Source organism: Phyllostomus discolor, chromosome 7 (assembly GCF_004126475.2).
Source record: "Phyllostomus discolor isolate MPI-MPIP mPhyDis1 chromosome 7, mPhyDis1.pri.v3, whole genome shotgun sequence".
NCBI lineage: Eukaryota > Metazoa > Chordata > Mammalia > Chiroptera > Phyllostomidae > Phyllostomus > Phyllostomus discolor.
The window spans coordinates 11,304,136-11,322,977 of NC_040909.2; the positions used below are offsets into that span (position 1 = coordinate 11,304,136).

The 18,842-nt window shown below is 62.1% G+C and overlaps 1 protein-coding gene across 2 annotated transcripts; it reads right to left on the reverse strand.

Annotated features, from left to right (window-relative positions):
• Positions 1-195: 195 nt before the first annotated feature.
• Positions 196-18,349, reverse strand: VILL (villin like). Of its 2 annotated transcripts, XM_028518500.2 has the most exons (21): positions 18,239-18,349; positions 16,819-16,967; positions 13,794-13,857; positions 13,555-13,629; positions 13,067-13,272; positions 11,567-11,675; positions 10,057-10,167; positions 9,538-9,737; positions 9,114-9,192; positions 8,922-9,020; positions 8,082-8,220; positions 7,752-7,852; positions 5,738-5,875; positions 5,449-5,607; positions 4,745-4,924; positions 4,005-4,150; positions 2,937-3,081; positions 1,421-1,615; positions 1,183-1,254; positions 676-978; positions 196-437 (listed from the first exon to the last, which is right to left on the reverse strand). In XM_028518500.2, the coding sequence occupies exons 3-21, from the start codon at positions 13,854-13,856 to the stop codon at positions 324-326; spliced, it is 2,634 nt and encodes an 877-aa protein (XP_028374301.1). In that variant the 5' UTR covers position 13,857; positions 16,819-16,967; positions 18,239-18,349; the 3' UTR covers positions 196-323. The 2 variants fall into 2 exon arrangements, with proteins under 2 accessions (XP_028374301.1, XP_035886405.1); XM_036030512.1 differs by lacking the exon at positions 16,819-16,967 and having other exon boundaries at positions 207-437; positions 676-1,254; positions 1,430-1,615; positions 18,239-18,286.
• Between the last annotated feature and the right edge of the window lie 493 nt (positions 18,350-18,842).

Here is an 18,842-nt window from a genome sequence, read left to right on the forward strand (position 1 = left end):
AAAGTGCGCTCACACGTGCGTGTCCCAGAGCCCCGGAACTGCGGTGCCTCGCCCTCCATCTTCCCCACACTCACCCCACCTCCCCGGGGGTGAGGGCCCAGCAAGACACAGACCCTTCCAGCCCCAGGGACCCCTTCCCCAGAGGTGGACCTGCTGAGGGACCCAGCCTGGAAAGCCTGCACACCACACCTTGTGAGGGCCACAAGCTTTTATTGACGGGGAGGGGGTGACCCAGGAGTCTCCCTGGGGGCTCGGCTGCATGTGGGGGAAGTACCCAGGGGGCCCGGTCACGGGAGCGGCGCCGGCGGGAGCAGGGCCTGGGTTCAGAAGAGGCCGAGCTGCTTTTTCTCCTGCTGCTGCCTCCACTTGGCCATGCTGTAGAATTCCTTTTTGGACTTCCCGAAGATATCTTGGAAGTCCGAGTCGGAGAGATAGAACTGTGGGGGTGGGGGAGGGTGGGTACAGGCGAGGGTGTCAACGGAGCCCCGAACCCTACCCCAGCTGGAAGCATCATGCCAGGGCTCCAGGCTCTCCTCGCCCACATCTCTCTGCCCGCCACGGCATCTGGAGCACACATCTGCCTGGGCGCCCTGCCCATTGCTCACCATCAGTGTGTCACCCCGGGCGGTGCGTTAGTGCTGGGGCAGCAAGTGGCAGGGGGTCTTGGGCACCTACCTCCTTGTGGGCCGGGTCCACGCCCTCTGGCAGGTCCTCCACGGCCTGGTACATCAGCTGTTCTCGGGACAGGCCCCCGTTGATCATGGACCTGGGGCTGCCATGGAAGCTGCTGCTGCTGCTGCTGCTGCTGCTAATGCTGGTGCTGGGGCTGGGGCTGGGGCTGGGGCTGCTGCCGCTCGCCTTGGGGCTCGGCTCCAGCTCATTTTCTGACCTGTCCTGGGAGCCCTTGAAGGCTTGCAGGGCCGAGGGGCCCGTCCTGCCATTGCCTGACCATCTGGACAGCTGGAAGTTGTTGACTCCCTGTCCATAGAGGGGACTCAGGCTGAGGAAGACGGGGGACAGGCTCCCACGGGGAGGCCACACTGAGCCCACTGGCCCTGTTGCCCCCAACTGCAACCCCTGCCACCTACCAGCGCCTGGTTCCTTCCCTGCCCATTCGGCCCATCTGGACCACGCCAACCAAGCCCAGGTCCCCAGGGGAGCCTGGGAGGCCCCAGTACTCACTGCTGTTATCTCAGAGATGGAAGAGATCGCTCCTAGGCTGCCTCCCACTACCTCCTTATAGGGCTGGTGGTTCTGTGGGCAAGACCAGGGTCGGGGTGAGATGGAGGGGCACCAGTGGGACCCAGGAGGGGGCCTGAGGACGAGACCAGGTCTCCCCAGCCCTCACTGGAGGTCCCCTCTCAGTCTGCCCAAGGTGAGCCCCTCTCCCCTGGGTTGGGGGGGTGCTGGGGGTTCATACCTCACTCACAGTCCACTTGTAGGGGTCCCAGGTGAGGAACCAGCCGGTGAAAGTGGGAGGCTCATGGCCCTGCCTGATCAGGACAATGGGCGTGGCCAGGCTCCTCCCTGCCGGATGGGTGTGCAGGTACTCCTGGCCCCAGGCCACCGCCTGCTGCTTCTGCTTGCTGACAGCTTCTCCGAGCCACAGGAAGATCTGGGCCACAGAAGGGGCCTGGCCTTGGGCGGGTGGACAGGCTGCCCCGAGCTGCCCACTTCCTTCCCAGCCCTGCCCATCAGATGGGCTGAGCCCCCTAACATGCCAGGCACACATAGCTTGGCCACCGTATCTGCACACCCATCAGCACTCCAGAGGGTCGCAGGCATGTACGTGCATGCATTCAGTCCACAGATACTGGGCACCTATTGCGGGCCAGAGGATTCAAGAGTGGAAAAAAAGAGACAAAATTCCTTGCCTTTGGAGAGTTCCCATCATATTGGGAGAAACAGAAAAATAACATCTGCAATGTTATCAGGTGGAGGAAAATAAGGCAGGGAAAGACAATGAGTGCGGTGATGGTGGGAATAAGGTCATTTTAAATTAAAGTCAGGGAGAGCCTTACAGAGAAGATGACGTCTGAGGGAGGGGAGGGGGGGAGTCACAGGAGGTCTCGGGGGAGAACGTTGCACCCATATCTCCGAGGATCAGCACGAGGCCCTTGTAGCCAAAGCAGCGCAGGCACAGGGAGGGTGGGAGCAGATGGGGCCAGAGAGTCAGGGCTGCCGGGCCACGTGGGGTGGCGGCGAGGGCTTTGGTGCTGCTCTGAGTGACGTGGGAGCCTGGGAGCCTCATGACGTCCACACAGTGTCATGGACAGTGCCAGATGCACCCATCCATTGCCACGGTCAGACAGCAAGTCATAGCCATACACTGTCACCCATAGCCACACACAGTTGTGCATAAGCACGATCACGCTTGACTGCATAGTCGCATATGTCCAGCCCGGAAAACCACTGCACGTGGCCACACAGAAACCACTGCCCAGCCACACAAGTACCCAGTCACTCACACTCACAGCCTGTCAGTCTCCCACACAGTCTCACTGGGTGTGGCTCAGCCACCAGGTACAGGCCATTACTGGGCCCCACAGCCGTTCCACACAGCCACGCACACAAAGGCAAATGCATCACCTGTGAACTTGACACTGACACACACCTACATTGACACGCCGGCCCCAGGCAGCCACTTGGAGCCACCCGCCATTCGAAAGCACATCGGGGGCCACATGCAACCACCAAGCCAGTTGAGGTCACACTTGAGCTCCTGACACAGAGCCACAGGCTCCCGCAGGCTCACTGTGGCTGTTGCTCACGGCCTCGAGTTCACGGGCACACCATTGCACAGTCAGCCAGTGTCACACTCTCACCGAGACTCAGCTGCAGCCTCACATGCAGTCCTATGGTGAGGGACACGCACAGACATGCGCGCTCACACCCGGTTCCGCACACACCGCTGCAGGACCGGGCAGCCGCCTCACCTCCTGCCAGGTGTCCAGTAACATGACGTCATTCTTGTCCAGGTCCTCTTGGCTAAAGAACACTACTTCCACCAGGACCAAGTGGCCATTCGGGCTGGAGCACTCAAACAGTCGTGGCTGGAAGCCGGAGACGTCCTGGGGGAGGCTGGCCAGGGTGCGCACAAGGCTGTCAGGGTGCAGCAGGGGCCCAGCTACCCCCAGCACAGGGCCCCCCACGCCAGGGGCTGGGCCCGCCTCTGAGCTCCACCCACCCTGCTCCTCTCTGGGCCTCAGTGCCCCTGTCTGTCAGTGCGGGGAGCACATTAGGGGATCCGTCCAGCTCAGCCCAGCTGTGGCGCAAGCTGCCCCATGAATTTTCCCAGGAGTGGGCCCAGCTGGCTTCCTGGGGCAGGCCTGAGCTGCAGCCCCGACCTCCTTGGGGAGGAGTTGCTTGGCTCATCCCCGGCTGGGGTCTGGTGTCAGGCTCAAGGAGGGAGGGGGGGAGTTAGGCTGAGAGAGTGGGACGGCAGTACTCAGGAGCTCCGGAGACTCGTCCCGAGACTTGGGGGAGTGCGGTGCAGACACCAGGCCATGCAGACAATACAGAGCGGAGGTACTCAGCTCCCTCCTCCCTTTGAGGTCTCACTCTGCCCTACACACCCGTGTGCATTTACACGCCACACACATGCACTGTTAACACACACACACACACACACACAGGGCACCACCCCCCTGGGGACTGTGGGGTTGGGGAGTGGCTTCTGCCAACGGGATGGTGCAGGACTGGGGCAAGGCAGGGAGCACATTCAGCCAGCAGAGGGCACCACTGCTCTGCTCTTTCTGCATCTTCCTGATCAAGTTGCTCAGGGCTGGGGAGTGAAGGGCGGGGGGGGGGGGGGGGGGGGGGGGGGGGGGGGGGGGGGAGGTGGGGTTCTGCTCCTGGGAGCCCCTGGGGTGGGGAACCAAGAGCCCTCAGTTCTTGTATGGCCCCTCCAGCTCCATATGTGGCCCTTGATTAATCACCCCACCCTCTCTGGGCCTCGGATCCCTCCTCTGGTAAGCAGAACACTGTCCTCCCCACCCTGTCACCTCTTGCTGCTGGGGTAGGGAGCCCGGCCCCCCAGGGCGTCCCAGAACTGGGGAGGCTCCTGGCCCTCCAGCACTGTTTCCTTGTCCTTCTCGGAGATGACGGGGACTACTGTCCGTGCCATCTCCCGCTGATCGCCGCTGCAGCCCTGGCAGGCGAATGGCTGGGTCAGGCCCCGCAGGGGAGGGGTCTTCACCTCCAGCCTCACAGCCCCCCCCCCGCCCCCCCAGGCCCCTGGGTCTCGGGAGGCCTGGGCTGAAGCGAGGGCATGCTCGAGCAAGGGGTCACGCTTCCTGCCCGCCCCCCCTCCCCACCCCGCCTCCGTCTGTTTCCTCAGCTGGTCAAGGTCACCGGGACCAAGACCCTCTCTGGGTCCAGAGCACGGTTGGGGACCCCCCAGGCTTGAGGATCATTTCTGGTTTATGCTGAAGATCAGAGAAGATTCTGGCAAGCTGAGCTAGGCCTCCTCCTTTTCCCAAGAGAGCTGGGAAGGGGCAGCGCCCTGCTCGAGGCAGGAAGGAGGGGAGGCAGGCTGGGGCTAGCCCAGCTCTGACCTGCAGACCCCCAGGTCCACCTGTCACTTTGTACTTTCCCCCGTGTCCCAGAGGGGCCACATTTCCCCCGCACCACCCCCTCTAGGCCTATCTAAGGTTGGACGTGAAGTTGTGTCTTCCGTGGAGTGGCCCCGTCCCTGCCTGCACCACTGCCCTGGGCGTGAATTCATGGTCAGGGCTGGCGGTACCTTCCCAAACCAGAGGTAGCAGATGCTGGCTGTGACCAGCAAGAAGATGTCACTGGAGTTGAGGGCTGAGGCCCGGGTCGGCACCTCCATGGTCCTGGTGTTGTAGCTGTCGGTGCCTTGCACATGGAAGAGCCTCGTGGAGGATGCCGGCTGCCCCTTCGCGCTCTGCCTGGTGCTCTCCTACGAGAGCGCTGGGCATCAGCTGGGGCAAGGGCTCCCAGGGGCCACCTCCCTGCCCCAGTGGGGGACAGACGGCTTCGAGGCTCAGGGGTCCTGTTCTTGAAGCCATCACTGTTGTATGGACCCTCTGGGTGTGGAGTGTGAGGGTCCCATTATCTGGGACGGAACCAGGCCTCTCTAAATGGACCCCTCACCCCATCTCCAAGGGGTCAGGGTATAGTCCCCCAGGCTCGGTGACCAGCTCTGCCCCTGTGTGTGACCCCAGGCAAGGTCCTGGCTCCCTTCCAATTACACTTCCTCACCTGCGAGCCTGCTCTGTGGCTGGCTCTGAGGACTGGGGGGAGAAACTGAGTCAGGGGGCACCCCTGGAGCTCCTGGGCCTCACACAAACACCAGGAAGCCCAAGTGGGGGAGGGGGTCCGGTGGGCCGCTGGCCCGAAGACGGGTGAGCGTTGTACATGAGGGTCCCTGGCACACGGAGGAGCCATGGGGCGGTGACCACAGCAGCCACGGTGGGTCCTTACCTGGAAGACCACCAGCTGGCCCTGGAAGATGGCGAGGAAGTGGGGCGGCTCACTGGCCATGGTCACATACTCTTGCACCAGGGCCCCCTGGTACAGGAGGTCCAGCTCCTCGGCACTGCAGTGCAAGGCCTGTATCTCGTGTGCGGTGGCCTGGTGGCCCTGCAGACGGGGTTGGTGGGGGTCTGGAGAGACTCTTTGGTCCCAGTCTCAGATCTTCAGCTCTGAGCCTGCAAGGAGCCTGTTGTCCCCACCTCCATATCCCCCCCACCCCACCGCCCCGTCTGCGTACCTTCCACAGGTACAGGATGTACTGGATGCGGCCCATCTTCTGGTACGTATAGAGGATAAGGTAGCAGTTGCTGGCACAAAACTGTCCGTGGTGCTTGGGGTCCATGGGCTGCCTGACTAAGTCCTGGATGCACCACACCTGGGGAGCAGGGGGCCGACAGGTGCAGGCGTCTGCTCCAGCCGAGCTCACCCTGTGCCCACCCAGCCTGAAAGCCCTTCTCTGCCTCATCTGGGCAGGGACGTGGCTCGCCCCTCACTCTGCAGCTGCTCTGTGCTCCTGCTGGGCTTGTGCGAGGATCTGCAGGTGACCCTCTTCCCACGGGGCCCTGGGACCCACCACACCTGTGCTGGCCTGCCCCCAGCCGGGACTCCGAGTTGGCACGGGGTGCCCGGGACAAATCGGTGGTGAGGACTCCAGAGGCTGCCAAGGCAAACCTGACCCCTGCCACACAGCACCCCCAGCCGGAGCCCACCAGCCACAGCACGGGTGAGGGGTGGACGGGCCCTGGCAGAACTGCTCACTGCTCGGGCCGGGGCAGCGGAAGCTGGGCAGGAGCAAGGCCTTGGGGCTGTTGGAAGAGTTCCCTTGATTCAAGAGTCATTTGAAAATACAAAGCCTGTTCCAAGACGGAAATGAATACACTTCCTCACACTTAACAGCGTGACTTCTCGTTCCTGTGGGTGGTGAGCACGGGCTCTGGAGACAGGCCACCTGGTCAAACCCCAGGGTGGCCTGTGTCAGCAGTGAGGCCTCTCTGAGCCTCAGTTTTTCCAGTCTGTGAAGTGGGGGTAACCAGGTGCGCCTCCACAGAGCAGGAAACGAAGCCTGGGCAACCTGTGCCGTGCGGAGCCTGGCAGCTGGCTTTGGAGAGGTTCTCCCCAAACCAGCGCGTCCAGAACCCGGCCTTTTGCAGAAGAGGCTGACTCCGAACACCCGCCACCCGGGAGCAGCATGTACCTGGGCACCAGGCCTCCAGGCTGGGGCCTCCCCCTGCTCGTCTGCCACTCGCCTGCTGCTTCCTTTCCGGTCCCCCTCTCCAGCTCCCTGGCCGTGCCCCATCTCTCCCTGCTCTTCATCCCCTGCTCCTCCCCCCACAGCTCTGTCTCCTCCCTCCTGTCTGCTTTTCTCTGTCCCCCCTGTCTCTCCCTGCTCCCCCTTCCCTCCTCCCTCCCTGCCTTGCCCCGTCTCCTCCTGTCTCTGGCTCTCCTCACTTACCACTTCTGTCCACCCATACCAGGGCACTTGTAGGAGGAAACCGTGGAGAAACAACATCTTCTCTGACCTTGACCTTCCTTGAGCACTGCAACCCCTCACACAAGCCCAGCGGTCCCAGAATCTCACAGCACCCCCAGCTTTGGGCCCAGATGGGACCACAGTTTTTGCCCCCATTTTATAGAAAACCGAAAACCAAGGCCCAAAGGAATCAGAAGCTCTGCCCAGGAGATCAGCCAACAGGTCAAGATGCAACTCTGCTCCGTGCACAGAACCGGGGAGTGGCCCCCAGCCCCTCCCTCTCCCAGAACACCGGTCTGAGACCAGACGGGGTTGACGGTGTGTGACCGTGTGTGACTGTGTGCTGGGGGCTGGTGTGCGGGGCTGTGATGACGTGACTGTGCATCTTTGCTGGTGTGTGCCTGCGGGTTCCTGGTTGTATGTGACTGATCATGAGAGATGCAGAACTCTCGCAGTTGTGCACTGGGCTGTGATGAAGTGTACCGACAAGGTGTGAGTGTGTGTGTCCGTGTTATCCTGCAGATGGCTGTGTCATGCATATGGCAAAAGGGCACACGTGTGTGTCCGGGTGTGCCTGTCGTGTGAGTGGCTGGCCATGGCTATGCAGGAGGGACTAGGCGTGATTGCGTGAGCCCGCTGTCGGGAGGGCGCGTGTATGGGACACAGGCCCCCGGTGTCCGTTTTGGTGTGTAGGTGTGTACTCCAGAGGAGCTGGGCCACCGAAAACAAAGCCTACCCTGTGTGTGCATCCCTTCCGTGGCGCCCAGCCAGTGGCCCTCACCTCCACCTTCCCGGAGCCATCGTCCACCATCCTGAACTGGGCCGCCAGCTCAGGCTGGCTGTGCAGCTTGCCCACGTCGAGCTTTACCTGAGTCAATTTACCTGAGGGTGGGGCAGAGGGTGTCACTGGTGCCTGCTGCCCTGGTGGCTCCACAGGGCCCTTCACCTGTCGCCACCCGCCCTTCCTTCCGGAAGTCCCCTCTGGCCACGCCTCCTCACCCCGCCCACCCAGGCTCTGGGTGTCGCCTCCCCAGGCCACGCCCCTGCAGCCCCGCCCCTGCCGCCCCGCCCCTGCCGCCCCGCCCCCGCAGGCACGCCCCCTCTCACTCACGGATCCTGCCCAGGTCCTTGTTCCCACTTGGCTCCTGAGCCCAGGACCGGAACAGCTGCTTGAACGCGGCAGACTCCGTGCCGTCGCTCACCACCTCCACGTTGGTGTGGTGCGGGTAGCCCTTGACCTGGATGAAGCCCTGGGGCGGGGGCTCTGTCAGGCCTGTGCTGGGGAGGGGCCCACTGCGCCGCCCTCCCCCACCCCCCCAGAGACCTGACGCTCCTGCAGCGGGGCCAGCGGAGCACCGAGCAGCGGCGGTCATTCACCGAGCTCCAGATCCGCTTTTTGAGCTGGCTCTCCACTACCGGCTCCTTGAGGTCCCTGAGGACAGGCAGGGTCCCCTTTGTCTGGGAGACCTCAGGAAGGGCCAGCCGGGACAAGTCGTCAGACCCCAGGCCGAGCTGGGTCTCCCCTCCTTGAAACGGAGGCCCCCCTGTGCACTAGGCGTCTCAGACCTCAAGGGAGGGCCGCCTCATCTTTTCACACACGGTTTCTTGGGTGCTAAGTGGACCCCCCAGGCCTCCCCCTTCAGGGCACCCCAGGCTGGCCACATGCCTCCAGTTCCCCAGAGAACCCCCGTGCTCCCCTCGCGCCCCTGGGCAGAGCTTTCTCAGACCCAGAGGTTTGTCTCCATGCCTAGGCCCTGGCAGGGTCCTGTGCTCCACCCGACGGGCCCCCAGGGCGGGCGGCTTCCCTTTTCAGCCCCAGACAGAGACGTCTCCTAGCAAGACTTCAGGGTAGGACGGTTCCTCCCTCAGGCCCCGGGGCAGGGCGGCCTCCCGGTTCCAGACGCTGGGCCGCACTGCACTGTGCCCCTGAGACAGGGCCCCGCAGCCTCACCAGAGCCCAGCTGAAGGCGGCCTTTTTCTGCTGGTGGTTGGACTGGCGTCCCTGCCACACATAGACCTTGAAGCCCCCCTGGTCCAGGATGTAGCAGTCCTGGGGGCCAGAGTGGGGCTGGTCAGGGGGGGTCCAGACCCGGCAGAGCTGTGGGGTGGGTGGGGTGACCGGGGCCAGGCCTGCCTGCCTCACCTCCTCATGCAGTAGGTCCTGGGTCAGCAGGCGGGTCGCCACCTCCTGGATCACCAGGTCCTTACCCTTCTCGTAGATACTGGAGGAGAGGCGTCCAGATGTGGGCAGCTCAGCCTCTTCCTGGCCTGGCTCCGCTCTAGCCCCACCCCACCCCCACCCCGAGGCAGAGGCACGGGGGTGCTGGGGCCCTGAGTGGAGAGGCCTTTGGCAACTACCTGGCCTTCTCAGGGCCTGCGTTGCCCTGTCCGTATGATGGATTTCTGCTGTGCAAGAGTATATATAGGCTAGGCCCAGGGTCCCACGTGGCCTGCCCAGAAACCCAAGAGCCTTTTCTGGAGAGCTTTACCCTGTGGTGTGGCTGTGGTGGTGGACATGCCGGCCCGGCCTCTGGCACCCACCCCGCTCACTCGCAAGGTCTGCTCACTGGTAGAGGTGGACGTGGGCCTTCTGCAGCTGGCTGGTGCTCTCGTCGGGCATGGCGGTGTACGGGCGGCCCGCTCTGCGGCCCAGCACCGATTCCATGATCGCCACGAGGCCGGGGGCTGCGGCCTCATCGTCCACCACACCGATCTGGGCACGACCCCCGCGCTCCCTGTCCTGGAGGCTGTAGGTCAGGGCCAGGCCCTGTGGGAGAGGACCTGGCAGTCAGGGCCACCCCCCCCGCCCCAGCATGCCCCCTGTCCCCTTAGACAGCATCCCAGATCCTCCCTGTCACCGCTCCACTCCCAGAGCCGGGGACGGGTGGCCCCTTAGCTGGCACCCAGAGGTACCACCAGTGCAGGGTCTGACTCAGCTTGCACCTAGTAGTTGCTTTGCAGCAATGGAGAGCAGGCCCTGGCAGCAGAGAGCCAGGCCTACCTCCAGGACCGGATGGAGGGTGGGCACCGAAGGACCACCCCCTCCCCCCGTCCTGCGCCCCTCTGCTCCCAGGGCAGACACTCACCCGCGCCTTCTCGGAGACGCTGGTGTTGGGCCTGTTCCACTGGATCATCAGCTTGCCCAGGTCCAGCAGGAAGATGTCGCCCTTTCTAAAACTTTCCCAGGAGAGCTCCACCTGCCGGAGCCAGGAGGGGCAGGGAGGGGGACAGTGTATCAGACCACCAGCCTCCCAGGGCAGGGAAACTGCAGCCAGCCCCCACCTAGGCGAGCACAGCTCAGGCGTGTCACTTGCACGAGGCTCTATGCACCTGTGTGTCTGTGTGACCATGACACTACTGTCAGGGTGTGCAGGCATGTGTCTGTATGCCCTGACACGTATGACACCCTGAGGGCCGCTCAGTGGCTGCGGCCGAGTGCATTTCTAGGCGTGTGTGACTGTAGATGCTGCTGCACACCACAGAGTATGACACTTTCCACTCAGTGCATGCCTGTAGCCGTACGTGTGTGTGTAATTGGGGTATGCATGTGTTTACCATGTGTAAATGTGTGTGCACATACACACTCACACACATGTGAGGGTACAGCAAATATGAACGAGTGCATGCACTCATAGGTCACAGTGCCCGCGTGTCTGCGTGGGGAGCAGTGTGCTCTCCCTGGGGAAGCCCAGTTACCTTCCAGACTGAGTGAGAGGGGAGACTTAGACCATTGTACCAGGGTGACAGGCCAGACCCTGCATTTCTGCATGACCAGGGAGTGTGGTCATTGAATCTGCGGTGACAGTGTGTGAAGTTGCGTGGGATCATCTCTGAGTCACAGGGCTGCTCTGTGTGGTGCGCAGTGGCGCACACACTCAGGCTCACGTACACCACAGACATCGGGCACTCGACTGTTCACCACACCACACGCCTGCCAGACGGCAGCACCCCGTCTTGTGCTCCCAAGACTGGCATGTGTGCGAATTTCCTGACCCGTGAAGGTCAGGTGCACCCTGTTCGCCATGGCCCAAGGGCACTCAGTGTACCGCAGTGCCCCAGGGGTGACAGTGGGAGACAGTGTGTGTGCCTGTGAGTGACGATGACAATGTGTGTGAGAGCACGGGGCTGTGTACGTCTCCTTCCCCAAATCACACTTCCTCCCTGTGCACTGCTTATAGGGACCATCCAGGTGCGATATCCCGTCTGGCCATGTCCCACCTCCCCAGACCCCGGTCCTGCCCCAAGTTCCTAATACAGCCATGCGATGGACGAAGAAACGGAGGGTCAGAGGAGCCCCGGCCAGCTCTGCCTTCTCCCTCCTCATTCAAGAGAGGCCACCTGGGGACTGGGGACTAGACTTCACAGAGCCACCACTCGGTAAGTTATGCAAATGTCTAATCACCACGTGTACACCTGAAACGAATGTAATATTGTATTTTAACTGTCACTGAAAAATAAATTTAGCGACAAGATAGGCCATCTGGGAAGGGTGACAGCCATGGGCTCCCCATTCCCCTGGCACCCCCCGCACACCCCTACACTGCAGTTCACAAAGCCTGAGCTGAAACAGAGGTCAAGTGAACCCTGGCGCCTCACCTCGGTGGCTGACACGTGCTTCTGCCCTCTGATGCGCAGCAGCCTCTGGATGCCGTACATGTTCGTGTCCACGTGCTTGAGGTCGGAGGGCAGGCCTCCCTTCCGGTAGCTGCGGGGGTACGGGGTCCCCTGTAAGGCCGTGCACTGCCACGTGCAGGAGGGAGTGCAGATGCAAGCACATGCATGCATGCATGAATGTGGGAATACACATGTGCCTGCTTGGCACACATGTGCAAGTAGATACAAACGTGTGTACAAACTCATGGTCATACACACACAGGGCAGGAGCATGTATGTGTTTATGTGTAAATATGCGGACGCGTGCATGTATGTGTACATGTATACCTGTGGACATGGGAGGTCTGTCCATGTGTACAGACGTAGATACATGCATGTACACACAAACCTGCACGTGCACATGCAGCGCACTTGCAGACAAGCGGAAGCCTGAGTATCTGTTTATCCATGTGGGTGCAGGTGCGAGCGTGTGGAATTCGGGAAAACAACATATGTATGTGTAGGTGGACATGGGTATTCATGTATGTGTGTAGGTGGACATGGCTATCCGTGTGGGGGGGGGTGCGCCCATCTGTAGGTGAACACATATCAAAGTGGGGTGTTTTCTGCTTGTGCACACATACACGTGTATGTGTTCATACATGTATTAAATGCATGCATTAGGTTTAACTGTATAAAATGAAATGATTGAATGTTGGCAATTTCCTATGGTTCAACCTAACATATTGCAACTGTTAATGTAATACATACTTGAAATAGTTTAAAGGAAAAGACATGTTTCTACTGGGCACGGTAACATAGAGGCAAACTCCAAACGACATGGGTGCCCACTGCTGGGCGTCCGCCCAAGAGACATGGAAACCGACGTCCACACGAACACTCGTGCACGCTAGTGGGTGTGCAATACACAGAGAGCGGTGATCATTCACAGCACACGGGAGTCACACCACCATCCTGTGCCCTGTGTATGTCAATGACATCTCAACAAAACTGGAAAACAAGAAAGTCTCCCATACAATGTCAATGCCAGCCTTATCCATGACAGCTGAAAAACGGAAACAACTCAGATGTCCATCGAGTGATGAACACAAATAAAATTCGCTATACCATCTCATGTTACGTAATTCCGTGTACACGGCATGTCCAGAGCAGGCAGACCTGTTCAGATGGGGCAGGGAGCACGGGGGAAGCGGGGAGCGGCTGCTGGAGGGTATGGGGCCTCTCTGTCCAGCGGTGGAAGCGCTCTGGAACTGTGGTGCTGGTTGCTCAGTCCGAGAATACACTAAAAATCACTGAATTGCACTCTTCAAATGGTGAGTGGATGGTGTGCGATTTGTACTGCAATCAGGGTGTTAGCCATCCCCAAGCACTGCACACACGAGGGACGAGGGAGAGGGTCACCCAGGACACCCCACCACGGTGTTCCCCCTCAATCCCGTCCCCCCTCCCCCCACACCAAGTTCCACCAAGCCCCTCACTCACATGACTCCAGGGCGGAAGTAACTGCAGAAACAGTCGGATTCGTGGCCCTGCACCTCGCGGTGCTGCACTGTGGCGCCACCCAGCGCCTCCTGCAGGTGCTGCATGAAGCTGCCCGCCACGCTCTCGGCCTCGGCGTCCGCCTTCTTTCCGATCCAGTAGTGCAGGTCCTTGGATGTCCCCTGCGTGTCCTTTAGGTTCTGGGGGACCTAGAGCCCAGGTGTTGGTGGGGCCAGGGGCGGAGGGAGCTGAGGGTCCAGGGTGGGGGAGGGGCCAAGGGCCAAGGCATGAGGGGACACTGAGGTCAAGGACCAAGACGTGCAAGGGCCTTGGGGGGACGGGGCAGGGGATCCAGAACGGGGCGGGGGAGGGCTGAGCGGCCTCAGAGGCAGCAGCCCCCTTGCGGGATGGGACCCCAGGGCGGACCCTACACTGCACCATCCGGCTCCCCGGCTGGGCCACGCCACGCCCTCAGGCCCCCCAGCGCTCACGTGGAGGACGATGTAGCAGTGCTCCTCGAAGAAGTTCCCATAAGCCCTCTCGGGTACTGGCACCATCTCCAGGTTCTGGCAGAGGAAGGTGCCCAGTGACCGCTCAGGAGACCCTCCCCCGCGACCGGCACCCCTGGCCCCCTGGGGTGGGGGGACCAGCTCTGAGCTGAGGCCTAGGAGAAGCCTCGTTTCAGAGGCCGCACCCCGGCACCAGCGCTGCGGTCCGTCCTGCCCCTCACCTCAAGGATCCAGATGTGGAGGTCCCTGTGGCTCTCGATGGCTGGGAGGCTCATGACGTCCATCCTAGGCCAGACCAGGGTGAGGAAGGAAACGAGAGCCAGAGCTCTCAGACCCTGGCCTCCAAGCAAGAACTCCACCTGCCGGCAGCTCTCCAAAGCGCCTCCTCATAGCACGTGCCTTTCCCGAGGAAGACTCTACAAACGCGCAAATGCCGCTGGCGGACCGGGACAGGCACCACAGATGTCGGCACAGGGAGGCTTTGCCAACAGAGACTCGGTGCATCATCTGTGCTTGTGCTCCCGAGACGGGGCTGAGCTCTGTCCCCCTGAGCTTTGAACATAAGGACAAGCTCTGCAAACAGGCAGGGAGTCAGAAGCAAGCGATGCAGACAGACAGACAGAGGACCGACAGTCAGGGCAGTGACTGTGGGCCGTGTGACAGGCCGTGCAGACCGGCCGAGGCTGTGCCGGAGAGAACAGACTGTGCCGGCAGGGCCGGGCTCTGCAAACAGGGACAGAGCTGCAGACGGGCGTAGGTCTCCCAGAGCATTAGGAACAGGCAAAGCAGAGAGATGCCGCCTGTGGCCAGGGGGAGGCAGCGTGGGCAGGAAAAGCTCTGTGCACAGGCATAGGCTCCGCTGGCACAGGCTCCTCAGGCGGGTCAGCAGGATGCAACAGGCACGGGTTCTCCTGAGGACAACGAGGTCTGCAGCCAGGGACCGTCGGCCTGCGTGCACAGGGACAGCCTGTGCAGAGATGCAGAGCCTACCTGGGGAATTTTGGACAGGAGGCCGGCAGATGAGCAAAGCATGTGCACACTGAAAAAGACTCTACGAACAGCCACAGGTTCCACAGGCCTGGAGGAGCTTTGCAGACTGGGAAGGGCTTAGCGAAATGTGGATGGGGACCAGCCCTTAAGACAGGGACAGACCTTGCATAAGGGACAAACTGCAGATATGGATGGGGCACTGGATAGGCGAGGTGCGTGCGCAGGCACGGCATCTCCAGCAGGAGAAGTGCTTCCCAGACAGAAGCAGGCTCTGGAGAGAGGCAAAAGCTCCCTAGGCATGGCCAGGCTCTGAGTGCAGGGACAGCCTCAGGAGGCAGCCATGAAACTGGCCTCCAGGGAGGTGGGACCAGCTGGGCAAACATTCACGAACATGACAATGAGATCCAAGCTCTGGAGAAAGACACAGGCCCTGCCGACACAGCCCCTGGAGACAGACTCTGCAGATAGGGAGAGGTTTTGTGTGGGTTGAGCCCACACGGGCCCTGCACACAGACGGGCTCTGTTAATAGGGGCGGCTTCTTCAGAGACGGCAGGGTTTGCTGAGAGCAGCTGGCAGGGACACGGGCTCTGTGGTCACGCACAGAGGCCCCAGACACGGGCAAGCTCTTGAAACAGGGCTGGGTTCTGTAGAGAGCCCAGGTTCTGTGAACAGGGACCGGCTTCCTAGCCAAGGACAAGCTCTGGAAAGAGATACAGCTCTGTGAGTGGGAACTTCTGCTGACAGGTGCCCAGGGAAGTGGGAATGACGCATGCAGGCAGCCACGGGCTCTGCAAACTGGGCTGTGCTCGGCAGAAAGGGACGGGTGCTCCCAGGTGGACACAACGACCCTGACGGTGATAAGCTCTTCGTAAGGAGAGGTCCTGCAGGCAGGCTTCGTTTCTATCCAGGGAAATCGGGCAGAGGCCTTGGGACACGTCACGGGCTGGACAAAGAGGGCTCGGGTTCTGCAGACAGAACCAGGCTCTGAGGTAGGAGCAGACCGCCAAGAGGGACGTGGTTTTGGGACAGATGCTCACGGCAGAGGAGAGAGGCCCTGCTGACGGGGAGAGGTGCCTTCCACAGGCAAAGCATCGCAAACAGGAAAAGTGTCCACAGGCAGAAAGAGACGTCCTCGACAAGGACGCCAGACAAGCTCCGCCGACAGGGCTGGGCGGCACATGCCGGGCAGCTCCTGCCGCCCAAGCCAGCCTCATACACGGGGAAGCAGGGGCAGGCTGTCTCAACAGACCCAGGTTCCGAGGAAAGACCCTGAGGGCAGGCCCAGGACAGAACAGGCTCTGCAGACCAGACAGAGCTCTGCAGACTCCGGGGACAGACTCGGAGCACAGGACTGCCTCTGATGACGGTGGCAGACGGCAGCACACGACAGGCCTAGCCAACGTGAGCGGGCTGGGTGGGCACGGCAGGCACACGCACTCAAATCCTGGAGCCAGCGCTGAGCGTGCAACAACACACTCAGGCTCCGCAAGCAGCCAGAGGCTCTGCAGACAGCGACTCGGTTCGCTTGAGCTTGTGCTCTGAGGGTGCCAGGGTGCACGGGAGCCAGGGAAGGGGGGAATGAGAGGTTTTCGGGGGGAGGAGCGGGCTCTCCCTTTCCTTACCTCTTGGCAGACGACTCTCAACCACCCCAGGCTTCCGGGCACCACTCTGTCAGAAGCCTCTGTATGAGGTTTGCTCACTCCCTCATCCACGGAAGTCCTCCCTACATCTAACCTAAGTCCCAGCAACAGGCTGCCTCTGTTCCTCCTGCAGCGGCTGCTTTGCTCCCCAGACCCAGAAGCCCCCTCTTTCTGAACTTCTCATTCCTAGTGGCCCGGTGCAGTGTTAGGTCACGTCCCCGTCCCCTCCACCGGGCCTTATCAGCGGGAGGAACAGCTCGGCTGTGCTGACCCTGAGATCCCCGGGGAAACCGGCGGGGCAGAGATACAGTGTTACAGAAGCGGAGGCAGAAGTGACAGGAGAAACAAAGTGGCGTCCAGGGGCAGGGTTCAGGCCCTGGTGAGCTCAAAGTGCACGGAGGCACACACCCAACCCTCTCCAGGAGGGTCAAGGTGGCCGAGGGAGTGTGGGGGGAGGGGAGGAATGGGGGGAGCTGCCCAGAGCAGGGTGGGCAGAGAGGACAGCCCTGAGAGGGGGGGGCAGACGAAATTGAACCCTGGGACCCTGGGGACACACTCAGAGACCACAGACGCCCTTGGTATGGATTCCTGAGGCCCGGGGTTCGTCTTGCTTACCGCCCAGCTGCCCGACCCGGTAGGCAGTCAGCACGTAGTTGCTGGATGGATGAGCCTGTGGCCCGGTACGGCGCTGAGCCAAAGTGGGTGGAGAAGGAAAGTCACCGTGAGCTCTAACTGTGCCCAGAACCGCTGTTGCAGCTGATGGCCTGTTGGTATGACGGTGGCATGAGGGACCAGCAGACACAGTGACCGTGTAAAGGTGGTCTCAAGCAACAGAAAACATGCGATGACACCAAGTGACAGGTACAGTGGCATTCAGAGGCGACGAGGCAGAAGCAGTGAGCAGAGGCAACAACTCGGAGCTGTAGTGCGTGCAACGGTGTGAGACAGCGACAGGGTGGCAGGGAGGCGGGCTGGCCTCAGCACCATGGTCACTACGGGGGACAGGAAGGTCAGACTGTGGCCAGAAAGTGGGGACTGGGCTGGTCTCACTGGGTGGGGACAGCGTCACGCCGGAGGGGCTTAGAGGGGGCCCCGGTCTCCAGTGCCAGCCTAGGGAGCCCTACACTTGGGCTCCCAGGGCCTGAGTGAGGCCCCCAGCCCCAGGCCACCTGTGTGCAGTGTTTCCAGCTGAGTTCTGAGAGGGTGGGGGGAGGGATGCTCAAAGGATGGGGCCCCCTCTTTCCCCTAGGACCCCTTCTTACCTTTCTCAGGGGGTCCCTTCCCTGTCCAGGGAGCCCTGCAACTTGCCAGGCCCTCCCACCACGGATGTCCCTTTTCCCCCATGGGAACTCGCTTCCATCACCGCCTCTGAGTGGAGGCTGGCTCCCTCCGCCCGGGGCCTCTTTTCCCTCCCGGAGCCGGATTCCTTCTCCCATGTCACCCCCTCCCCCACCGGCAGTGCCCCTCCTTCCCCCAGGCGCCTCCTCGCACACCGGGTCCTCCTCCAGTGCGCCCCTCTGCCCTGGGATCCCTTCCCACCGAAGTGCTCCCTGCCCTCTGCAGACACTGCCGGCCTTCCCCCAGCACCCGCTCCTTCCTCCGGGGCCCCCTCCCCGGACCCCGCACCCGCTCCCTCCTCTGGGGCCCCTTCCTCTCTCCCTAGGCGCTCGACTTCCTCCTCCTGAGATACCTGAGAAAGGCGGCCCCTGAGGTTGCGGTACTCAGCGCCCCAGAAGGGGGAGGGGTGTGGCCGCGGGGCGGAGGAGCCGAGGGCCAGGCCGGGGTCCTGTGCTCTGACTCTGCGGTGACGGAGCCCCCCACCCGCGTACGGCTGCTACTTTCTTCCTTGTCAATAGCCCTGGCAGTGGCCTCCCTGTCCCCACCAGTGTTCTCACTCCCCGCCGCCTCCCCGGTTATGCCAACCCTGAGCCCGTGCCCCCGCGCGTGCACCCCTGACTCAGAACGACCCACCCCGCCCGGTTCCCTAGAGGCCCCTGGCCCAGCTGCGCTCCGGGCCGGGCCCTGCCAGACCTACCTGCTGGCAGCTGCTGGCACCTTCGCCCTGCCTGTGGGCAGTGCTGGGCCTGGCCCTGGGCCTGGCTCTGCCCACCGCTCCCCGCTGGGCTGTAACCCAATCCCTGCTCCCGCCCTGCAGGACACACCCCGCCGCTTGGTGGGCTGGGCCTTCAAACTTGGTCAATCAGTTAGTCAGTCAACAAATATTGACCCGGCTCCCTGAGAGCCTGTCCCCTTCTCAGGGCGTGGTTGGTTGGCCAGGCCACACCTCCTGGGCACTAGTGGCGGGAGAGAGCGGGGAATAGAGGCCGGGGCTGGGCCACCTGTGCCTGTGGGATGCACTGTGACTTCCCCTCTCTGACCCCTGACCCCCAGAAGGCCAGACCACCCCAGCAAATTTTAGCAGGAAGTAGGGCCAAGGCTGGTGGTGGTGGTGGGGCGACGAGAGTCTGGCTCTGTGAGACCCGGGTCCCTTCAGGAGGTGGGGGGGGGTGGCCAGGGCTCTCTCTGACATCTCTGCTGTCCTCCCCACCCCCAGTTTGGGCTCCACGCCCGGGCCGGCCCTCCCCAGGAAGCCCTGATGCCCAGCCTGGGGAGGCCCATCTGCTGTTACAGAGAGGGCA

Excerpts from the sequence above, each read along its gene's own strand:
- VILL (XM_036030512.1), bottom strand. The coding sequence starts at position 13,856 with ATGGACGTCATGAGCCTCCCAGCCATCGAGAGCCACAGGGACCTCCAC. Across the intron at positions 4,925-5,448 it reads GCCAGCTGGTGGTCTTCCAG|GAGAGCACCAGGCAGAGCGC; the intron begins GTAAGGACCCAC and ends GCGCTCTCGTAG. Across the intron at positions 438-675 it reads TGGACCCGGCCCACAAGGAG|TTCTATCTCTCCGACTCGGA; the intron begins GTAGGTGCCCAA and ends CCACCCCCACAG.